This window comes from Ilyonectria robusta (genome assembly GCF_021365365.1).
Source record: "Ilyonectria robusta strain PMI_751 chromosome Unknown BGZ61scaffold_5, whole genome shotgun sequence".
Lineage (NCBI taxonomy): Eukaryota > Fungi > Ascomycota > Sordariomycetes > Hypocreales > Nectriaceae > Ilyonectria > Ilyonectria robusta.
In genome coordinates this window covers 1-21775 of record NW_025764439.1, presented here as the reverse complement: position 1 = coordinate 21775, position 21775 = coordinate 1, and the positions used below count along the sequence as shown (strand labels likewise).

The window sequence follows — 21775 nt, the reverse complement described above, 5'->3', positions numbered from 1 at the left end:
TGACAGGACCGCAGGTATCTCGAATTGCATCATGCTCTCGCCCGGCCAGGTGTACATTTTCGCCGTCTTCTCGGTCCGCGACTCTGACTCCTTCTCTAATACTCCGAAGTACCCATCCGCCGCCCGCTTCTCCTCCAACAACCGGAGGCGGTCGCGGATCGCAAATTTCCACTCCTTCGTCACCTTGCACACCAGGAGGAGGCCCAGGGCGAAGAGCAGGATACAGGATGCCACAATCGCTGTGACACTGAACCAGAGCGCCGCACAAGGGGATATTCGGGTCCTCCGTCACGACGATGATGCGCCGTTTCACCAACTGCCCGTGGAGAGGCGATATGTTTCCGCTGTCCTGTTTTGACATCCACCATTTTGCAAGACGGGGCCAGGCTAATACGTAGTCCCTAGGATATTCTGCAAGGTAGACACAGCGATGCCATCCCTGTAGCCAAACAGGACACCCGACCGGACAATGCAGCTGCAGGAGAAGTTTGCCTAACATGATGGTACGATTGTCTCCCTCGACGTTGATCAAGCTTCTCCAACCAAATCTTGCTCGATAGCTCTGATGTCCTCGAGAACCTCACCCGCAGAGCCGTATTGTTGCCTCCAACATTTTTGGGTGACGGCAGCACAGGCATGGGAATCCTCCGGGAAAACGCCTCTCGAAAATCGAGACCGAACCGCCTCATCCCACCCAGCCTCTCCGTAGATGATGTCTCGGAACACCTCATGTCCGGTCATTATGAAGTAGATGGTAGACCCGAGCGCAAAGAGATCCGTCATGATATTGGCCTCGAACACGTTGTCTCGAGGACAGAAATATCTGCACGGCTCGCCGCTCCAGCCAGTCAAGATGACCTCGCTGTCCTCCGAGAGATAATGGCCTTGAAAATCGGCCAGCTTGAGATGAAGATTCTGATCGACTAGGATATTCGTGGGCTGGATATCGCAGTGGATCACCCTCTTCGCATGGATATGGTCGACTGCCTCCGTTAGCTGTCGGCACCATGCTACCCTCTGCTGAAGATGAGGGGCGGGATGATCCGACTCGGTCAGGTACTCAAGGATGGTCCCGTTTGCCGCACGCTCGAGGTATAAGCCGGCATCTGTAGATCCTTTGTGCGCGATGATTCGGGGGTGTTGGCCAACTATGGTGAGAATCTTGTGTTCAAGCTCGAGGCGAATCATATCGCCTCCCGGCTCCAGAGGATACTTGAGGATGGTCGAATCATCAACCTCCCCGATGAAGGCGCTAGATCCGCACGCAAGAACACGCTGTACCCCCGGCGGACAGTAGAAGTGGTATTCGACTACCTCACGATTTGCCATGGCAAGGGATTGTACTTTCGGTGAGATTAGCGGCGTTGGGCGATTTGAGTCGATTGGCTGTGGCGTGGCCTCTCGAATAACGTGCAGAAGTGATAAATAGAGAGATGGCTGAGGAGTGAGGTGGGTGTGAGGATGCAAAGACGCTGATTGTTAATAGCAAGTCATACCTGCAACAGCGGTGGTGCAAATAAGCCCACGTGACTCGTGCACCACCGATCCGCCGGTTCACAAGGTGCCGGGCCTCTGGGCAATTCCGGTCTGCGCGGTCAAGATGGACGAGACGGTCGGGGTAGCCGTGGTGGGCGTGCTGGTTTGAGTCTTGAAAGTTCTCTCCATCAAGCTGAGGGATGGGCTCTTTTCCTAATCTCTGATGGACACTATCGATCTTTCCAGGTTGCGTAGGTTCGACTCAGCCGTGGTAGCTAGCTACCTTGATGAGGTTGAGTCACATCACCTTGATGTCGTTGAGCCATCGTGTTGGACCTATTTAAACCCCAAACTCATCCTCACTCCTTCACACTAATACCAAGTCCTCAGTCCTCAAACCTCAAACCTACGCTCCGGATTCTCCTCTCCTTCACACTAATACTAAGTCCTCGGTCCTCAAACTTCAACCCTAAGCTCTGGATTCTCCTCGAGGACTCGACACTACTACGACTCAATGGCTACACGATCGGCGAATTCCTCGGATGAATCCAGCCCCGCCCGTGCAATCTACAAGACAACTTTTCGAACTGCTTCTCCATACCTCCGTCGACTTCCCCTTGTAGCTGAACCTACACAGTGTCCAGAATCGATTCTTATTCACAAAAGAGCTATCATAAATCGAGCCAATGATATCCTGGAAAAATACAAGCTTCTCAACAATGAATCCAGTGTGGAGATTCTAAACCGGAGAAGCGTTTATTACCGGGAGGATGTACGTCTGACGTTATTTATTATCACAGCATGGAATGATGAATCATTTGCAACTTGGCCACAAGCTGTGCGAGAAATAGTGGATTTTATCGAAGACCAAACCTCTGCTCTCCCGCAAGCTATACTTGATGTGGAAATGATTGCTCCAGAGAGGGTGAAGAAAAAATATCTTGGCCTCGTTGGCGATGACCCCGCCTTACACTCAGCTTGGCCTTCCCTCGGTTCCTTGATTCAAGAGCGCCTGGAACTTTTTGAAGCTACATCCTCGCACTACACCTCGATTGGGTTATTCCGACTAGGCTACTCAGAGATCGAAGAAGACAACCCAATTACAGTCTACATCCCAGTCGAATATGACTCTGACGAGACTGAGTGGCCCGTTATTATCGACGATATTCTCAGCACCCTTGCAAGCCATGGTTGGCCTCAGCTCCACGTCCACATCGAACATGAGATTAGCTTCGGGAACATGGGGTTATTGATTTGAGGTTGAGGATGTCTTTGCGGACATCATACTGTTTTCGAGGGCTAAGGTGACTGACATCCGCATCGCAATTGATTGACGGATTGATTGATGCAGGAAAGCCGAATCTGGTCTGCACATGGGTGGCTGTTGGTGGGGATTAGACCGCATGACTGGGTTCTCCCCTATTGAAGCTCATTAGAACAATCAATCACCATATTCATATGCTTTCTAGGTTTGTGTACGTCTCGTTTGCAAGCGTCGCCGATGTAGACATCACAGTGGGGGTGGGGTTGATCTCCACGTCCGTTGCGGGGTCAACCAGCACAGTGCTGGTCATAACCACGTCGGATTAATGTATCTCTTACCTCTGCCCTTGTCGCAATGTTAACATAGCCATGTCATTCGGGTCTCAATGCTCAACATTCGTGAATCCAACGATGCGATCGCACGGATGGAACATTGAGCTCCTCACAGCGCCCGGCGGCGTTCCTTTCGCTGGCGTCTTCCAACCGGCAAAGGATGTTTTCATGACGTTTCGCGACATGGTCGACGAGATGCGTCTGAGTTTCGAGTTCCAGGACGAGAGCTCGGATATGTGGGATGAAGTTACTTTCAGCCTTTTGGATATTTTGAATGTGACTGAGGGCGAATGTCCCGCTCCCAAGTTTGTGCATGGCAGTGGGCTGGATCAACCAGTTCCCGCCCTTCCTGCGCTAGACCATGATGATCCTGAAGACCGTGTGATCCTCCAGTACCGCGTTTTCAAGCACCGCAATTGCAGCTTGTCAGCTGATCAGCCATTCAAGCGTCACTTTGAGGGTATGTTCAGAGAGTATCGTCTTCTCACGGCAACTCTTGCTAACCCTTTCCAGTCGGATGCGCACAGCCCATTTCCAAGCCTGTCCGCCGGCTGGAGCCACGCTACCTGCCTCCTAAGAAGGCCTCAACCGACTCGCGATACGCTGCCTACCCGCTCGGCAAAACAGTACGCGGAAAGAAACCTGGTTCTCCCTCGAAGCGATCAGCATCAGGTTCTGTATCACCGCGTAAGGATCCGGGCATGGACCAAGCTGAGGCTGATGAGGACTTCGCCAATATGGTCGCGCCCCCGGAATGCAACATCTCCGACGAAAGAGCCAAAACCACCATAGCTAACTTTCGCACCTCTTGCCTCACATCAGCCAGGCAGTATGCCGTAACTGGCATGGGACGCTCGTGGTGAAACAGCCCAACCATCGGGCCGGCGCTGCAGGCCTGCCACATTGTATCTCAGCTGCAGTATCATACATACCCCGACCCGGAAGCTGATGCCAACGAAATGCATGACGGCGGCGAGAGGGCGAGTCGGCGGCGTTTGGAGCAAGCCTGGGAATGCACCTGGGCTCCAGAGAACGGGGTCCTCCTCTTCAGCCATCTCCACGACATGTTCGACCAGCGGCTCTTCTCGATACACCCGGACACTCTCCAGATCCGCGTCTTCATGCCATACGACATCCTCCTCGCGTACCATGGCCGCAGAGCCAAAGTGCAGCGTCGGGTGGACAGGGCTGTGCTACGCCATCACTACGACATGTGCTGCATTGAGAACATGACCGCCAGGATGCCTTTCGTAGAGCAGCTGCCCCGGACGGGAAGTGTCGCATCGACGTCTGGTATCAATACTCCGCTCGACATTCGACCGACGCTGGCAGGGATCGCAATCCGGAGGATAATGGAGTCGCCCTCCGAGCAGAACCAGGGCGAAGATGGACAACGTCCTGATGGTGACCCCTCCAAACGGGCTCGGCACCCTGAAAGACAACACATGCCCGATTTAACGAGGGATTGCACCGACTTGTCTGTATCTCCAAGCGACAGACCAATGGACGACTCAACTGCTTCTCCCAACCTCTCATGCCCACGCAAACGCAAACGAGAACATGTCGCTAGTTGCCTTACTGTGGTGGGATTCGGGTGTCGGATACGGAGGACGGGGCCATCTGGCGCGCCGACACAGGCCAATGCGTACAGGCCCTCCAAGGCCATAGCGACTCGGTCGCGTCGGTTGCCTTCTCACACGACTCGGCGTTTATAGCATCGGCCTCTGTCGACAAGGACGATCCGGATCTGGCGCGCCGGTACATGCATCCAGACTGTTGATATTGGAGCAGCCAGTAAATCCCATGGGATAGCACACTTGTTCCGGCACACTTGTTCCAGCGCACCCGCTTCAGGAATAAATGGCCCAGTGCATGTGGGTGATGCAATGCCAAGATAGCTTGTGCCGTAGGCCATCAACAGGTTCGCAGCGTATCGCTCACCCCGAGCTTGTCAAAAACCCTCGTCGCTATCCCTCAAAAGACACAGTCTTGGATGCAATGACGTGGTGAAGCGACCATCGGAGCAACGGAATGCACGGCGCCAAAAATAAGATGCACCAGTCATTCTCCGAATCCCGGAGGCACGCCCTACCAAGATCGAATTGAAGGCTTCAAGACGATAAGGCCATGCGTTTGCCCCCACGTGAGGTCCCTAAATATAGCCAAGGCTTTTGAGTGACGCTAATGATGCATGTTGGTCGTATACGCCGTGATGCTTTCTTTTGTTTCTTCGACTACAACTTCAATGCGTACATCATCACGGGCAGTAACATCTGACCATCAACCAGCGGCATGCCCCTCTGGAGTTCGGTCCTGACGAGTCGCCATCCAGCTGCTTTGAAAAGTGCCTGAAACTTGATATTTGACCTATTACGCCAGCATTAGATTTTATCCAATGCCTTTCGTCTCTTATTGCGGGAAGATACTTACCTCGTCACACTGCTATCCTCTGCATCAAAGTCGTCGTTGTCGTCCGTACTGATATTTTCCTTAAAAGCCAGCACGCCGTCTGGACTCAATACAGCTTTACAAGTCTCCAGAAACTCCAAGAACTCCTTGTTGGGGAGGTATGCAGCGCACCATTGAATCCATATCAGATCATACTGGACGCTCTCGGCAGGCTGCCACCCTTCGAGCCCGATGTTGTAAATCCCCCCAATACCCGGCTTTCCCACAAGCACGTCAGTAAACTTAGACACAGGCTCGATAATATCTACTTGCTCAACCAGCCGCAGTAGAAGCCCCTCGGTGACCCTTCCAATACTGTAATGCGGCGAAGGGACCATCGGTCAGCAGTTGTTCGAGCGTAGCCTATGCTGCGGCCTATAAGGGGTTTAAACCCACCCAGCTCCTCCTTCAAGAGCCCTGGAGGCCTTTTGCCGCCCGTTCTTCGTGCCATAGCCCAGTCGTGCCAAGAAAGTTCGCGACCCTTGGAGATCGATCCTAGACACCGACGTCTTGCCGCCCAGCATACCGCTCACCGTGGGCTCGATGCCCTCCCAGTACTTCTTGCCGTCATCGAGGCTAATCAGAGAGTCGGGTGTGGGGTCCAACATGGTGTGCCTGAGCTGGTTGAATCGTTTGGCGTGGTATCGGCGACAGCTACACTGAAAGATTGCGCAGAGATGCCATTCGAATTTTTCCAATCCAGGGTCCCGTGACGCGCTATTTATGCCCCATCAAAGAGACGGTCGTTTCAGAACAAATAGCCCAGTGCGTGTGTGCCAGCACCCCTATAGTGCCAGCACACTTGCTCTAGCACGGTTGCTTTGCTCTACCACACACATTCTAGCAACTACGTGTTGAAATGAGCATATTGTGTTGATTGAAGGAGAAAAAGACTAGCGCTAACTAGCGGAAACTATTGACAAGAATACATCTACATCACAGCCACCAATGGATCGGAATAGCCATTGATCCGTCAAACCATGGATCTCAACACTAGGAGCGTGCTAGAACCCAACGCGAGCCAGCAAAAGTGTGCTAGCACACGATAGCTAGCATTGTACGCAATTTAGCACCAGTGCTTTTAGACCCATATGTGATAGAGTCCGCTAGGATTGCATCAAACTTTTGCAATGCTCTCGCCCAGCCAGCTAAATCTCGCCGTCACATAGGGACCCACCAAGCTTTGTGACTAACCGACGACAAACCTCGGATCGGACTTGCTGATACGTCATTTGCTGAAAAATGGGGCGGACCTAGTCTTCTACCCTGCGGCAGAATCAGCTCGCGCTATCAAAGAAACCATACACCTGACCAGTCGAGTCTCTTGCTCGACCTAGCCAGACGTTCTGGTTCCTTATCGCCGTGGGTATCGTCGGTTGGCGTTATTGTGTGGCTCCCTTGCACTGAGTTGTCCGCGCATCCGTTTGATTACGGATGGACTGACCTGCCCGTCTGCCTTTCTTTTTGCGGCTGTTGCGTCGTGGAGAGATATCCCAAGGGTCGATCCGAGTACTATCCGAGACCCTCGACTAGACCCCTCCCTGGCTAGTACGAGACCAAGAGCTATAACGTGACGTCATTTATGACCTTAATCAACCACCGCCAAGGGAAAAATAGAAAACTAGAGTACTAGAGATTCCTTGCACACCTGAACGAGATTTCTTGTGCGAGATCTGCACCCTTTTAGGTAGCACTTAGCTCAGTTTAATATTTCGAAACATTAAAATGTGTCACCCTATAGTACTCCGGTAAGTCAATTCTTACACTTTCTAGGCAGTGTACCATAGTTACTGCGTTGCTACTGAATCGTTCAATAGTGAGTCAAGTCGGTCCCCTGTTCCCAAGTGCAGCCGCGACAGCAGTCAGGCCAGTGAGCGTGTATCCCGCTAGCACCCGAGAATACAGTTACGTTGACGCCTTGGATTGGCCAGAGGCGCTCGTAGACTGCAGCCTCGTGCTCGAGATCGTGGATGAACGCCCGCACCGTGCCCTTGCTGACGAATGTGTAGCCATACGCAAGCAGAGTTACCTGGAAGAGCACGCCGCCCGCACCACTCTCACCTAACAGTGTGATCCAGTCATCTAATTATTGCTCCAGCTTGCTGGGAAGACCAATTGAGCTTGGCTTGATGCTTTGGGAGATTTTGTCAATCTTGCGCATGTTATGAACGTAGCGTAATAACCTGCCATGTTGTCTAACATTTGTTGCTGCTGGAACAATTCCGTGATGTCTCCAAATGTCTTGTCTATTTTTGTGCTCCTTCACGCATTACCCTCAAAGATAGACGTAATCTCCTACGTAGCTAAATGCCTAATATCCTACATGTCTGCTCTATTGCAACATGTATCCTCGAAACGACTCAGCTGCTGTTTCTTCCCCGAGATTGGTAACGGTAATGTCAAATGTGCACCGTTGGGTAAGGTTCTATACGGGCCAGGCCATGGTGCTAATAAGCCCTGCAACTGACTGTGTGATGGTAGGGCGTACAGCAGGGGATCTCGCCGGACGTTCCAGTGCAACGGGGACCATGCCCCACCGAGCAGATCTGGTACAGTGGGGGACATGTATCATAACTTATAACTTAATCCCAACCATAAACCGTTCAAGCATCTGCCAAAGACCATGAGAATAATCAAGGTTGAAGGGAAGAGTCTTGCATACCTAATTACACATTGCTTGCGTAGTTGGACATGGACCATGGAGGTTCTGGCACATAAACCGGCCCAATTAACCAGTACGAGGCGGGATGTCCAAAGCGAGGTGGCTGGCGGACAGCTAAATAAATATAAGTAAGTGTACGTAAAGGTTGCCTTGTGCGCATAACCCCACCAGAATTCAGTACCTGTCTGCGTCGCTGGCAGCAACAAGTGAATATGATGGCGACAGTCGGAGGGACGGTAATGACTACGCCCACAATCGCAACGATTGCTTCGGTAGACAGTGCCATGACTCGAAAGCTGTGAGCACGAGTCGCAGAGAAAGTGCAGCGTGGTGGGTTTTATAAAGAGAGTCGGCTGCTGATTCTTGTCTCTCCGCTGACGTGGATGAATGAAACCAAGCCAAGCACTGGGACCAGCAAGCAAGTGATGTAGTAGTAAGTAAGATGCCTGGAGTCGTCCCGCACCGCCGCCAACAAAACGAATCCCTGTACGCATGTCGGAGACCTAGCAGCCGGGTCCTTGATGGACCAGCCACACTGTGTAATTTTCCCTTGTACTTGCCATGCCATGCAGGCCTTGCAAGAGGGAGGGCTCTCCCGTGCCGGACTGTTATCATGCCTCAAAAGGGGCGGGGGCCTGGTTGTTAAGTCCATCAACGCATGGGTCGAGGTCCCGCAACTTGGGGGCTTTGACCAGGGTATTTCATGGTACAGGAAGCCGGGACCAGTCGCCGGAACTGGGGCTAGAGCTGGCACTGGGCACCTAACGATGGGATACTTACTGCGTAGTACTCGTAGCACTTGGGACGATCCATTAACCTGTCGACCGGGGTCTCCAAGACGACCAGGAACGGCCAGCAAGCACATACTAGGGTGCCCGCCGCCCCATGCTGCCCATGCACCAAAGACTCCGTGGTGCCAAGCCCATAACAGGGCTTGTAAGCCACAGCGATATGACTTTGCCCAGGGGGGTTTTGTGGGGGCGCATGTGATGTCAGGCGTCTATGTTGCATGGGCCGTGACACAATACTGGCAGCTTTGCGGCTAGTCTGCGATCGTTTAAAGAAACTATGAACTACGCCCATCTAGGCCACTCTCTTTGGCGGAAGCTAGATATTCTCCCTCGGCGATTAACTACCCAACTCCCAGCTGGCTTCCTGTAACTCGCTCATACTTGCTGATAATGTAATTATTTTCGGCGAGTTGCTTCTAGTCCGCTCTAGAACAGGTCCTAAACACGAAGAAATACCAACATGACCATGTGTATTCATTCTACATACTACTAGTACTACCTGGAACTCACTGCTCTATACTCAACTGTCCTCCACGTCCTCTATTTCAGCGACCTAGAATCTTTCGGGGCCGAGCCGCCCTACTCAGCTAACACAGCGTTCGGTCCCTCGTTCGCAGAGAGGGTTCTCATTCTCATGAACCGGGTGACGTATGGTTAGACTCGGCTTCCTGAGAACTTCCGACGCCTCGTCCAGCCCGGCCGCCGCAATTTGGGCCGTGATGGCAGAGACGGCATTGTCTTCTTGTCCGAGGAATGTCTCGTCCATAGCCATTTCAAATGCCACCATCAACTCGGGCACCATATTGTAGGCCTCACCGGCATCAACAGATTGGTCGTAGGCCATCTCCAGGACGAAGAGCGGCCCCACGTTCCGTCCGAATTCCTTAGGATGCCGCTCCCTCAACTTATTAACAACCTCGCCGAGACCCTTCGCGCTGGCGGCGACTTGGCGCGTCGCCAGCCAATCCGCGAAAGGATATGGTAACGATGACTTCTTTCTCCACGTTTGCCGCCACCGAAGTCTCTCCCCTGTTACGGTCCTAGCGGTTGTCATCTCTCTCGTCGTCTTGCTCGTTCTCGTCTTCGTCCTCGTCACCATTCCCGAGCGCCCGTTCTTCAAGCTCCAGCCCGATAGACATGAGCCACGCCGTGAAATCTTTCGTGAATGGTTCGGCGTCCTTCGGGTATCTGGCTCCGTAGGTACGGGTGAGCCCGTCTAGGGCCGCGAGGGCCAGCGCACGGGTGCGACGCGTTTCAGTGACCGGGTAAACGACTGGCCATACTCTTGGTTGTTTGTTACACCGCAAAGACGCGCCAAGACGTGTCGACCAGGGCTATTGTCAATTGGCGAACGGCCGCCCGCCATTTTGCCAATTGGGTCAAGAACAAAATCAAAGGTGGCCGTGGCCGGAGCATGAAGTGGTTGTGAGTCCCAGCTTGCAGACTCGAAGCAAGTCGCGAGTACGTAAGGACACGCGCCGTATTCCAGACGTAAGTTGCAGTGCTTACGTTTCTCACGGGAGTAATACAGACGAGAGCTCTACGGAGAGGTTCATCCGGGGCAATTTATTATCATATTAAAAGAGAGGTAGATTCCTAGCGTATAGAAACAACATTCCTTGAAAAATATTATATTATCGGTTCGATTCAGTCTTTTGGTCCCATTTTCAGTCTTGCCGAAGCGACCCTCACATGTGAGTCGGATTGGCACCGGACTCATGAGCGGCGAGCTCCGCAGCTGCAGCCCACATGGTTTTAACGGCGGCCGCGTCGAGCAGCATGGTGTTGCGTCGGTACCGTCGCCCCTTCTCTTCTCCCTTGTCCGTCCACGCCGGCAGCGCCCCGACGCCGCGTTCCCACGCCTCCGCTGCCTCCTCTTCGCCGGCCGCACGAGCGGCGGCGGCCGGGTCGTGCACCTCGAGCCGCCCGGCGGCATCGCGCGTTACAAGCCCTACCCGCAGGCGCCCGAGATCCGGCTCCCGCAGAAACACCAGCGTGTGCTCTCCGTGCACGATGGGGTCTGGACCGTAGATCCTCATCGGCTTTTTAAACGACTGCGTCTCCCGCATGGCGAGGTGGAAAGCCTCGGCCGGGAAGGGGGACGATACTGCCCACTCAGACTTTTTTTCCCCCCCTTCCAGTTAGTGACATTGATAGGGGGGGAGGAAAGTAGACATCAGAAACCTACGTACTTCTATGTTTCCCGTAGCCATCATAAGAGGGAAGATCAGTGGCCAACGATCGGTTATGAGATCATTCGCTTTCTCAACGATGGACTTGTGGGACATAAACTTCTCGATACTCGCCAGAGACGTATACAACTCGGCGAGCGGCGTCCAGGCGTCATGGTGCGGGAAAGTGACGAGTTCGGTAAAGATGCAATTGCGGTCATTTCGGGAGTACGCCTTCCTGTGACGCATGGGATGCAACATCATGGCGAGCGTCTCGGTGTCGAAGTCCTCGAGGCTCAGTGTGCCGAGGGGAACGCGGCGCTGGGCATCCAAGTCCGTCGGCGGCTTCGAGGCGTCGTCGACTTTTTGGGTCACGAGCATCATCCACACAACCTGGCGGATGCGCGTCCGCGTCGGCGCCGTGGGTGGCGCGGGTTGGACGCGGACCGGGTCTTGGGCATCCTCATGGCACTGCCTTACCCACTTCTCCAATGGTGCCAGGAAGCCGGCGCGAGTGGTAACCTTGGCAACACGGCCACCCACCACCTTGGCCACCTTCTCCAGTGGCAAGCCCGGATTGTCCCAGATGAGCAGCTCCTTGAGGTCTGTCACGTTTAGGATGCAGACTATATCGTCAGGCGTAATCGAGGCGTTGAAGGAGAGGTCAAGCAGCTCCAGGGGCTTCTTCTCTTCCCTCAACATCCCTGCGTTCCTAGCGACGACCGCTTCAACCAGCTCGACAACCTGGTCACCCGACAAAGCATTAAACCGGCTCAGTTCGAGGTGTGTGATATAAGCCCGGCCTTGTGACAAGGCGGCCAGAAGCAACGGTACGGTGCCCGGGTGTTCGGCCGCGAACCGCTCTGGATGCTCCCGTGTATAGCGTTCCAGCTCGGGCAGGAAGTTTTGTGTCGCTTTTAGGACTAGAAGCCGCTCTTTGGGGCAGGAATCGAGCAGCTGATCGACAATGCCCACAACGCGTTCGTCGGACGAGTCCTCGAGCTCCCTCTTGCGCTGCCTTGATGCAGGTGCTTCCTGTTCAGCCCTCCCGCTGCTGTCCTTCTCGTCATCATCATTTTCTAATTCGTCGCAATCGCTCGTTGCGTGCTCATCATCGTTGCCCTCGTCTTTGCTCTGCTCATCTCTGCTGTCCTTGTTGTTCTTCTCATCGGGCAGAAACGAGGGCCACACCTCTTGCAGCGCCTGCTTCGACATCACCGGTGCCGCCGTCTTGCCCCCACTGATCCACACCTCGTCGGAGTCGGGGTTTTTACTGTGGAGGCCAAACCCCCTTAGCCATCGGTGACCGGAAATTGGCTGGAGTGCAGGGTATGGCTGGTCGTCCCCCTCACAGCACGACTTCTCAGCCGGTAGCACAAAGGCGTAGGCGCGGTCGGTTAGGTCGATGACGGTGCATCCCGGCTGCCACATGTACTTGCCGCCCCAGTCGGGCGCCGAGTTCCACGGCCGGTGGCCAACTCTGTGCAGGAACGTAGAGTCCCAGTCGGACGAGATGGCGCCGAGGAGCAGACAGGTATGTATCACGGGGAACTTGGGCACGTAGGTTGCGAGGCATTCATGTTTAAGCCGGTCGACTTCTGCTTCAAGCTCCTTGGTCCTGGACTCGCTGCAATCCTCGGGAAGGGCCTTAAAATCCTTTTCACGTAGCCAATATTCAGCCTCGACATCCCGGCTCCAGGCGTCATCGGGCATTGTCTCCGCCAAAGCCAGCTCAAGGTCGATATATCGTTGGCTATTGTTGAGGTACGACAGGATTCTGCTAGTAACTGCGTACATCGGGTGTCAGCAAGTGTCGCTGTCTAGGGTGCCCAAAACTGGAGGCCAGGGCTAGGCCAGGGCCAGGCCGGCCAAGGTGAGACGTGGGAGGCGCGTCGCAGTTGATTACCTTGCACCATGTCCCAGCCGGGCTCCGCAGATTTCAGATCCAGGGCGGCCAGGGGGCGGCGCCTTCCCCCGACCATCCCGACGACAAGCAGTGGGTGTATTAGGCCCATCTCGTTGACAAGGTCAGAAAGCGGCTCAGGAAGGTCGATGAAATAGAGTGGATCGGGGGAAAAAAAAGAAAGAAAAAAACAGTGGGAAAAAAGAACCAGGGGGGGGGGGAAACACAAGATTTATCCTAAAGCAACGGGAAGGGCAGAATGTCGATCTAGCCCCAGCCACCCTCTCGATATCGAGGTGGGAAGAAGAGCCGTGTTGTTCTGAGCCGGGGATACGCGTGGAAAGTTGCGCAATGCGCGACACTCTAACTGATCCAGATGCCCTTAATGAGGCTAGATATTCTTGATCTGATGATGCTGATTCTAGCTTTTAATCTAGGTTGTTGAGGATCATCTAGATTGTTGAGGGTTATTAGAGTTATTTAGATTGAAAGTCTCCATCTAGGTTTATGTTACGATTTATGTTATGACTCAGGCAGGACTGGGCGGTTAGAACTGGCAGAACCCGGACGTACGGGACCAATTGGGAAGGATTTGCTGGATTGCTAGTGATGACCAATAGATGATCTTGAACATGTGTGTGTATTCTGTAACTGTCCTCTGTGGCTCCCGCCCCTTCAGGTCATGGAGGTCTAGCTCTTATGTTGCTGATTAACACAGGTCTACGGGGCCGAGGGCTCGGCGAGCCCTGCCCGAATCGGTCCTGAAGGGAGCAAGACTGTCGGGTCTTGAGATGGCCATAACGAGAGCCTCTAGAAGAGCGTGCGGCCTTGAGGAGCAACATTGGGTAGGTTCCAGACTGCGTTGATATGTGTCCTGATCCATCAACAGCCACGCCGTTGCCGCGCCAAAAGAGGGGTTCACCTTCCAAACAAACCACAACAACGCACATCGTCATTATACCGTCGCGAGTCCCAGCTTTTAGCATCCGGCATGTCATCACGAGCTATGAGCGACACTCGGAGGATTTTCTGCTTGGATCGAAACCTTGCCTGATTCTTTTGATTGTCCTCCATGGCAAGCGAACACGACAAATGAACAAAAAGCATTGCAGGAGCCGAGTCCTCAAGCAACGGGCACTCGATATGGACCAAACGTCAACTCGAAAGCGACTACGAGGACTCGACCCAGAGACCGACCCCGACTTAACGCCCCAAGCTCGCCCTTATGAGAGCGCACCTAGCCGTAGCCCATCCGGGGTGTCGTCCGTCTCGGGTTCCAGTGCCTCGTCCTACCGCTCCCGCTCGTTATCGCCGCTGAAGAAACAAATAATGGGCCTTCGTCTCGATGAAACAGGGGTCGAGATCCGTGAACTCAAAATTGAAGCTGCGCCGAACCTCAAAGCTGGCCTTCTCTTATCGACTCTGGACGAAATCGGCAATGGTCTCGAGTTCCTCCCCGACAATTGGCGTGGTGAAATTCTAGGGAGCTTGATGTTACAAGGCCTAGATCCCCGACCTTGGAGGTACTCTTTCAAGAGTTCCAGCGAGTTTGAAACCCTTCCAGGCCGCATTCCGTCGCCTCAAGAGGTCGCATTGGTGTACGAGTGGGCGCAAGACTGTCGTCAACTCGGGCACGAGGAAGCGGGCTGGAATACCGAGGTACATCATCGGCTGATGGAGGCGGTTTTTAGGGAGCCTGGGCGAACCAAAGGAGGCCTCTTCAACTTTGACACCTGGTAAGTCCCTTGCTGAAGAATGGACATGAATATATTACTAACCTTAGTCAATATCACCACTGCTCGGCCATATAGGAGCTGGCTTCCGAGATCCATTAGATCTAAAATAGTTGACTTTTGCCTCTATATCGACCTGCCTTAGGAAGACCGTCAATCTCTACAAGCTCTCAAAGCACTCTGTCGAAGAACATCGACCCTTACTGTCAACCATACCAACTTCGAGCAACTGCAGTCACGCCCAATCGTCCTGAGTATCGAGACTAATGGGCCAGCTCCGGCGTTGAACACGGCTGAAGTACAAATGGGTGTCTGGCATGCGGCTCAGTGGGGGTTCCTCCGCTCAGCAGTTCTTTCATCGCTGCGGGAGCCGAGCGACACTACACCCACTGAGGAGCAGGAGAAGCGGGCAGATGAGGCCTTATCCCGATTGCCTCTCATTCCAGGAGTCATTGTCCAAGGTCATCGTTGGCTGTGGTGCTGTCGACGCGCGAAGGCGCCAAGACCATTTTCTGGACGGAACGTCAGTTTGGCAGTACGCAGAGAATCAAGGAACTATACCAGGCTGTAGCGGGACTAAGGCAGTTTACTTCGTGGGCCAATATGGTCTACTTGCCATGGTTCCGGGAGCACGTTCTAGCCGAGGAAGCACTTGGATAGCTCTGCCCTACGATGGGTTTCACTCCTGTTGACGGTTTCCATTAACCTTCAGCTTATTTCGTTTAGTAATTTTGGAGCAGACGTCGCCAACATCGACAAAGGGTAGCAACTGCGCAGTCGCTGGAGGATGCTCAATCAGCCATCCGCAAAGATGGATTCATCCATTTCACTACCGACATTGCGTTTGCGCTCCCCCGAGCATGACTAAGCAGAACATCCTGAACGACTGCGCGTGGCACCGGCACTAACATTTGAGGCGATAGCGATGGCATTGCGATGCATGCCTGACGGACTACGGGACCGAAGACTTACCATACTGTCAAGCGGCCAGTCAGCTCTGAAGGCGATCGCGCGACCGCGACAACAGTCGGGACAGTGCGCCATCCGGGAAATCTACAACCACATCCGACGGCTGGGAAAAGGCAACAACAGTGTTAAAATGATCTGGGTACCGTCCCGGGACGACGCGTTCCCCTTGGGACCCAAGGCGAAGAGACAGGCGCAGAGAGCAACCGAAGCAGGACGTACGGCAGAGACGCCGCCATACCAAGCTCGATCGACGCGGACAAGACTGGCGAGAGCACAGCTACAACAGCACCAGACGCTACCGGACAGAGTGGGCGGCTTCTCCAAGAGGGTTGACAAAGCGCTACCAGGAAAACACACAAAGGTGCTATACGACGGACTGAAGAGGCGCGAAGCAGACACGCTTTCACAGTTACGCACGGGAATGGCGAGGATCAACAGCTACCTGTCGAGGATCGGCGCGGTGGAATCAGACTTGTGTGATTGCGGACGGGCAACCGAGACGATGGAACATTTTCTCTTTCGCTGCAGCAAGTGGGATGCACAACGCGAAGGCATGCGGCGAATCGGACAAAGCGAGATGGGAAACCTCTCATTCTTTCTGGGAGGAAAGTCGGCGTTGGACGGACCGAGATGGTCACCTAACCTACAGGCGGTGCGAGCAACAATCAAATTCGCGATGGAGACAGGAAGACTAGGGCCAAGGGAGGAGAATTGAACATACTAACAACCAGAACTAGACAATACTAACACAACACAGCCTCATTTTGACAGACTACGCTTCAGCTGCTGAGGATAGGATGCTGAACACTTGGAGAAATTGGCCTTCAAGCAGGCCTGTCAGAGAGAGTCAAGCGAGGCCAAACGAAAGCGATCCAGGGAGAGAAAGTGGGGCTTTTGTGGTCAGGATTGAAGGTGGCAGAAATGTAAATAGCATAGCGTATCCCATGGCTCTATGAGATCCGTTCTCCCGGGCGTAATAAATCTACTACTACTACTAACATTTGACAACACTGGGACACTTCGTGTCATGTTCAACTTGATACGTGAGAATCGACATATGTCGCCGGTAGAATACGACGCCTGTGTCCAGAAGTGCCGAGAATTTCTCTTGCAAAGGGAACCGGACCGGTCGGGTTGAGGAATCATCGGGTGTTGATGACAACGAAACGAACAAGAACCAACGCCTCTTGACAACAGGAGCCGATCCATGCTGCTTCTCGGTCCCTGGCTATCCAAGTAGTAAGGTATTGTCAAATAGATAATGGTTCCTTAGAAGTCCCCCTCCTTTCTTGTACGACGAAGCACGTGGGAGTGTCAGTGCCTCAGCAGCGCTTACCTAATTTTGGGACAGTGAATCACCTCGAATTGCTGCCTGAGGAATTTAGAAGGGGTGAGTCCCGAGTGTCATGCTCACGATGCTTCTGGCCTCCAACCTCGAGAGCTTCAGCACGACAACTTTCATGCTTGGGCGGTCTTAAAGAAGCCTAGCACTACCTGTCTCGAGCAACATTGTGCCATCGTTATGCCACCACTCCTGCCGACACCTTCAGCAACCTAAGCGTACGAAGAACCACCTACAATTTCCGCGTCACGATTCCCCCCCAAACGCCTCCTGTCGATCCTCATGGAAGCCATCGAGAAGCCAAGCGGCTCGGCGCCTGCCCAGATTGTACCTCGACTTCTCAGTCTTGGTAGCACTGGGTTTACGTTCAAGCTGAACGAATTCATCGTTGTCAAGAAGGTCCGCCCTGGTCAAGATTGCAACTTGGCCAATGAACAGACGATATTCGACATCCTTGAGCGTCATCCTCCGTCTCCGTACATTGTCCGAAGCTTCTACCGAACCGAGAAGGCCATCTTTCTGGAATACATAACGAATGGGGACCTTGCATCCCTTCTTAGGGAAGACCAGGAGAGAGACGAATCATCCTCTCAGCAAGTGATGGGAGTTACGAAAAGACAACCGCTGGAGAATTGTTTCCGTTGGATGAAGCAGCTTGGCGCTGCTGCTGCTTGGCTCGAAGAACTTGGTCTGGCCCACTGCGACATTCGTCCTGCGAATATGCTTTTGTGTCCTGATGGACAGATCAAGCTAGCGGACTTTGACCGTACACTCAAGATCGGAGAGGATTTACTATCTGGAACAGAGCCATTTGCCAGACTTCTTGGCGACGAAGGCGGTCTAGATTGCGGGACGTACGGAAAGGCTGGCTGTCGAACTGAACAGTTTGCTATTGGGTCGGTTTTCTATTCATTGACCCGCGGCCACGACCCATTCGAGGATCAATGGTATGGTCCGGATCACGGCCCAATTCGTATGGAGAAACTGCAGAGGATGGAGCTTCCCTTCACAGGCGACTTGGAATACGATGGGGTCATACGGAAGTGCTGGCATGGCCAATACAAGTCCATCACAGAGCTCGCTGCTGACATTGCCGCTTTGGATGGAGATGCCTGGAAAGTCACGAGCGAGGAGGATCCTCTTTGGGTCAAAGCAAGGATGGATGAGTGCGAGACGATCGCCCGAAGCGGAATTCTGGAGCAATTGACGACCTTCTAGTCATGTTGTTTTCTGATGAGACGAGAATAGCGTCTCTGTCCCCGACGTTGCATTATCCCAGCCACCAAACACAGGCCAGTGTCTTCTCATCGAAATCCTCATGGTTCCATCATCAGGAGCATCATGCCGCCAGGTCAGTCTTAGATGCTCGAACCCATCTCCCAGCCGAATTCCTGACAAAAGTCTTATTCGCTATGCAGTCTTCGCAAGGTTTCGTTTCCACAGTACCGCCGAGGTATTCTGTTCGTTTGATATTGCCGCAATTGCCGCAGTTGTCTGGCCAAGGAATGGTCATGGCTAGCTCCTCAACGACATGGTGGCAGAGCTTCGTCTTTCGAGGGATCAAGATCTTGCACATCTTGCATCTGATATTGTGAGATTGACAGCTTATCCTGAGGTTGTTGGAGGGCCTTACGCGATGGTCTGGGTTGGAAGGAAGAAGAAGGTTGAAGGGAGTTGAACGTGACAGTCAGTGGACTTTTGGTTCATTAAATACTAGATACTCTTTAAAAACGTCAACCTCTTGAGAACGCCAAGCCTGCGGTCAAACACAAAAACCGACACCGTCAAACGGTAGTCAACCACATCAAAACGCCATTAAACGAGTCAACTGCGTGAATACCGTCACAATATAATGCAGCAAACGGTTCATACCTGTAAACTCCGTTCACGGGAGCCGTTGCCTCCATGGCCGCCTCATTGTCCCGCAGGCTCCGGGGCAGGCTTTCGACCAGGCAAGAGAAGCCATTTCCGGGTTGAAGAACGCTGCGGATGCTGTCGAGACAACCAACAATCAGCAAATCTAGTCACATCCCGAAGTGGGGTTTTGATGTTGGAGAGGTGTCGCGGGCCACGAGCCTACGTCTTGTTGGCTCCACGATGAAGCCGCGCATGGCAATATTGTCTGCACTGTCGCGGCGACGAGCCGTTGCCCATTTGACAGAACTGTCTCTCTGGGGGTTAAGATATGTCGCTAGTATGATGGAATCGACTGGGCTACGGCTCACCTTTAGGTTAATCTTCCAGTCTTTCATATGGACCATGGCAACAGATATTCCTCCGCCAAAGTAGGAACCCAGAAGTTCCAAGGCGAGGTAAACAGATTTGTCGCCAAGTAACATGAGTGCCACGGCTGAGACGAGCTATTGGTGTTGGGCCTTTCCGTCCCAAATATCTACATGAAGCGGTATATTAAAAATCATTATAACAATTATCCAGATATCTCTTATATACAACCATAAGCTGAGTCCGATCAGAATCAAAGAAATACTCTCTGTCCTCTAGCGGAGGCTCGTAGACTGACTCCAAGTCGACTAGTACAACCCCATCTTGAACGAGAATTATATTATCTAATTTTATATCGTCATAAACCAGGCCAAACACATTAAGCGCCCGGAATGCAACCTCAACAAGCTCCTTGAATTCGTCACCCTGAAGGGGCGGTAACTTTTGCTCCCATGGCATAATACCAACTACTTCGGACACGATGAGAGCGCGTGTTCCCTCAAATTTCGCCTCGCCGTAGAACTTGGGTATCACGTAGCCCTGGAGACTTTGGAGTTTTTCATACATCGTCTTCTCGTTATCGAACTCCTCAAGCCAGCCCGGCTTCATCTTCTTGAGCACCACGCGGCTGGGGAGGAAGAGGCCCGGGAAATTTGTCGCTATAAGTGTTTGGAGGAAACGAGGAAGCCATGGGATCAGGGCTAGGAGTTTGCGTTCGAAAGGGCTGCGGAGAATGGATAGGCGCAGGACATTCAAGTGCTTGCTGTCGTTTGCTTGGCCAATGGCGGATACTGTGCTATATCCCAAACGAAACTGTAGAGGGGCCGGAAGTCAGCCTAGAGAAGCAAGCTCCGTATGGGAGGGTATTGAAACCTTAATGCGGAGTGGACTCCCGCATGCTTTATCGAAGTCAAAGCCATTCATGGTGGCTCGTCAGTGTCGCTTCTCGCGGCTGGATGATTGTTTGGAAGTTGTTCGACGCCAGGAGCAATCAGGGGGCAAGACGTAGATCACGTGAGTCGTCTCCACTTAGTCAGCTGACTAACCCCCCTGAACTTCATGGCGCCGTGGCCACCGCAGCACATTGCATGGTCGAGTTGTGGATGAAGAAGCTTCATACTTGCTGCTATGACTAGCTACATACTGTGTGTCAGCCACGTTTGGTCCACGTTTGGTAAAGACTTGATAATTACTCGGTCTGGCTTCCGAGCGCCTCTGAAGCCATGCGCCCGACTTTTCCAGGTTGCGTAGGTTCGACTCAACCGTGGTAGCTACCTTGATGGGGTTGAGCCATAACACCTTGATATCATTGATTCACAGCACCTTAATGTCGTTGATTCACAACATATTGATGTCGTTGATTCACTGTGATGTTGTTGACTCACAACACCTTGATGTCGTTGAGTCATCATTTTCTGTTCCTTTAAAACTTTTCTATCCCCGCCCTCCATCTAGCTTCATTCTTCTCTCTTCTTCCTCACCAGCGACTGTAGCAGAATTTCACTTTCGGACCCGATCACTAATCTAACTTCTGTCTGCTCCCTCAAGGTGAGCAAGTTGCCGGCACAAGGTAAAAAAACACAGTTTTATCCACCGGACCCGATCACGTTTGTACCCCTTCACGATACTCAATCCTCACTCCCTAATACTAAGGCCTCAGTCCTCAAACCTCAGCCCTAAGCTCAGCACGATGGATCCTACTCGAGGACCCAAACACTACTACGGGGCATTGGCTACACCATCGGCGAGTGACGCTCGGTCAAGGCGGGATCAGAATTCCTCGGAGGAATCGAACGCTGCCCGTGCAATTTACAAGACAACCTTTCGCGCCGCTTCTCCGACCCTCCGTCCACTCCCCCTCGTGGCCGTACCTGCGCAATGCCCCGAGTCGATTCGTACCCACGAGAGTGCCATCGTGAAGCGAGCTCGCGAGATCCTCGAAAAATACAATCTCGACGAATCCGATGAAGCCGACGTGGACATTTTGTACCGACACACCCATGGTGACCCGACTTCTGCACGCTGGACGTTATTTATCGTCACAACATGGAATGATGAATCGTTTGCCACATGGCCACGAGCCGTACGAGAGATGGTGGATTTTATCGACGAGACGTTCCAAAGCTCCGCTCTCCCGCAAGCCGTACTTGATGTGGAAATGATTGCCCCAGAGAGGATCATGGACAAAAATCTTGGCCTTGTTGGCAACAACCCCGCCTTGCTCTCTGCCTGGTCTTCTCTCAAGTCCTTCGTCCGAAGCCGTCTGGAGGCTTTTGATGCTACATCATCGCACTTCAAGGCGATTGCCTTGTTCCGACTGGGTTTCTCAGAGGTCAACGATGACAACCCAATCACAGTCTACATCACAGTCGACCTTGCCTCTGACGAGACCGAGTGGCCCGGTATTGTCGATGATATCCTCAGCGGCCTTGAGAACCGTGGTTGGCCTCAGCTCCACGTC

The 21775-nt window shown here is 53.1% G+C and overlaps 12 protein-coding genes across 12 annotated transcripts; 6 read left to right on the top strand and 6 right to left on the bottom strand.

Moving 5' to 3' along the window:
- Positions 1–528: 528 nt before the first annotated feature.
- BGZ61DRAFT_345747 (kinase-like domain-containing protein) lies at positions 529–1329 on the bottom strand (the record flags this gene model as incomplete). Its single annotated transcript, XM_046239820.1, has 1 exon — positions 529–1329. One exon carries the CDS (start codon positions 1327–1329, stop codon positions 529–531), a length of 801 nt encoding a protein of 266 aa, XP_046107186.1.
- A 661-nt stretch (positions 1330–1990) lies between these two features.
- BGZ61DRAFT_346710 (uncharacterized protein) lies at positions 1991–2734 on the top strand (the record flags this gene model as incomplete). Its single annotated transcript, XM_046239907.1, has 1 exon — positions 1991–2734. The coding sequence occupies one exon, from the start codon at positions 1991–1993 to the stop codon at positions 2732–2734; it is 744 nt and encodes a 247-aa protein (XP_046107185.1).
- A 374-nt stretch (positions 2735–3108) lies between these two features.
- On the top strand, positions 3109–4954 carry BGZ61DRAFT_474824 (uncharacterized protein; the record flags this gene model as incomplete). The annotated part of the gene is made up of 4 exons (XM_046248613.1): positions 3109–3532; positions 3586–3901; positions 3941–4655; positions 4913–4954. The coding sequence occupies 4 exons, from the start codon at positions 3109–3111 to the stop codon at positions 4952–4954; spliced, it is 1497 nt and encodes a 498-aa protein (XP_046107184.1).
- Positions 4955–5306: 352 nt separating this feature from the next.
- Positions 5307–6128, bottom strand: BGZ61DRAFT_529408 (alpha-N-methyltransferase NTM1; the record flags this gene model as incomplete). Its single annotated transcript, XM_046253395.1, has 3 exons — positions 5307–5439; positions 5503–5835; positions 5917–6128. 3 exons carry the CDS (start codon positions 6126–6128, stop codon positions 5307–5309), a joined length of 678 nt encoding a protein of 225 aa, XP_046107183.1.
- Positions 6129–7330: 1202 nt separating this feature from the next.
- BGZ61DRAFT_345516 (uncharacterized protein) lies at positions 7331–7534 on the bottom strand (the record flags this gene model as incomplete). The annotated part of the gene is made up of 1 exon (XM_046239796.1): positions 7331–7534. A coding segment is annotated over one exon (204 nt), but the record flags the coding sequence as incomplete, so codon positions are not given.
- A 1030-nt stretch (positions 7535–8564) lies between these two features.
- On the top strand, positions 8565–9343 carry BGZ61DRAFT_568715 (uncharacterized protein; the record flags this gene model as incomplete). Its single annotated transcript, XM_046256008.1, has 2 exons — positions 8565–9118; positions 9270–9343. Exons 1-2 carry the CDS (start codon positions 8704–8706, stop codon positions 9341–9343), a joined length of 489 nt encoding a protein of 162 aa, XP_046107181.1. The 5' UTR covers positions 8565–8703.
- A 197-nt stretch (positions 9344–9540) lies between these two features.
- On the bottom strand, positions 9541–10252 carry BGZ61DRAFT_568713 (uncharacterized protein). The gene has a single exon (XM_046256007.1). It carries the CDS (start codon positions 10070–10072, stop codon positions 9557–9559), a length of 516 nt encoding a protein of 171 aa, XP_046107180.1. The 5' UTR covers positions 10073–10252; the 3' UTR covers positions 9541–9556.
- Positions 10253–10528: 276 nt separating this feature from the next.
- On the bottom strand, positions 10529–13288 carry BGZ61DRAFT_445911 (uncharacterized protein). The gene is made up of 3 exons (XM_046245152.1): positions 13051–13288; positions 11166–12931; positions 10529–11093 (listed from the first exon to the last, which is right to left on the bottom strand). The coding sequence occupies exons 1-3, from the start codon at positions 13157–13159 to the stop codon at positions 10662–10664; spliced, it is 2307 nt and encodes a 768-aa protein (XP_046107179.1). The 5' UTR covers positions 13160–13288; the 3' UTR covers positions 10529–10661.
- A 902-nt stretch (positions 13289–14190) lies between these two features.
- Positions 14191–15440, top strand: BGZ61DRAFT_491608 (uncharacterized protein; the record flags this gene model as incomplete). Its single annotated transcript, XM_046250450.1, has 4 exons — positions 14191–14783; positions 14859–14892; positions 14926–15241; positions 15277–15440. 4 exons carry the CDS (start codon positions 14191–14193, stop codon positions 15438–15440), a joined length of 1107 nt encoding a protein of 368 aa, XP_046107178.1.
- A 1933-nt stretch (positions 15441–17373) lies between these two features.
- Positions 17374–18309, top strand: BGZ61DRAFT_346757 (kinase-like domain-containing protein; the record flags this gene model as incomplete). Its single annotated transcript, XM_046239912.1, has 1 exon — positions 17374–18309. One exon carries the CDS (start codon positions 17374–17376, stop codon positions 18307–18309), a length of 936 nt encoding a protein of 311 aa, XP_046107177.1.
- Positions 18310–19461: 1152 nt separating this feature from the next.
- On the bottom strand, positions 19462–20277 carry BGZ61DRAFT_445905 (uncharacterized protein). The gene is made up of 2 exons (XM_046245151.1): positions 20188–20277; positions 19462–20127 (listed from the first exon to the last, which is right to left on the bottom strand). The coding sequence occupies exons 1-2, from the start codon at positions 20236–20238 to the stop codon at positions 19501–19503; spliced, it is 678 nt and encodes a 225-aa protein (XP_046107176.1). The 5' UTR covers positions 20239–20277; the 3' UTR covers positions 19462–19500.
- A 727-nt stretch (positions 20278–21004) lies between these two features.
- BGZ61DRAFT_345664 (uncharacterized protein) lies at positions 21005–21754 on the top strand (the record flags this gene model as incomplete). The annotated part of the gene is made up of 2 exons (XM_046239812.1): positions 21005–21352; positions 21428–21754. Coding segments are annotated over 2 exons (675 nt in total), but the record flags the coding sequence as incomplete, so codon positions are not given.
- Positions 21755–21775: the final 21 nt, after the last annotated feature.

What these genes read in the sequence shown, in the direction of transcription:
- BGZ61DRAFT_445905 (XM_046245151.1), bottom strand. Translation starts at nt 20,238, where the DNA reads ATGAATGGCTTTGACTTCGATAAAGCATGCGGGAGTCCACTCCGCATT. An exon ending in GGAGTCCACTCCGCATTAAG is followed by an intron (nt 20,128 to 20,187) that starts GTTTCAATACCC and finishes GCCCCTCTACAG; the next exon opens with TTTCGTTTGGGATATAGCAC.
- BGZ61DRAFT_445911 (XM_046245152.1), bottom strand. Translation starts at nt 13,159, where the DNA reads ATGGGCCTAATACACCCACTGCTTGTCGTCGGGATGGTCGGGGGAAGG. An exon ending in CGGCTGGGACATGGTGCAAG is followed by an intron (nt 12,932 to 13,050) that starts GTAATCAACTGC and finishes CGATGTACGCAG; the next exon opens with TTACTAGCAGAATCCTGTCG. An exon ending in TGGCTACGGGAAACATAGAA is followed by an intron (nt 11,094 to 11,165) that starts GTACGTAGGTTT and finishes GGGGAAAAAAAG; the next exon opens with TCTGAGTGGGCAGTATCGTC.
- BGZ61DRAFT_568713 (XM_046256007.1), bottom strand. Translation starts at nt 10,072, where the DNA reads ATGGTGACGAGGACGAAGACGAGAACGAGCAAGACGACGAGAGAGATG.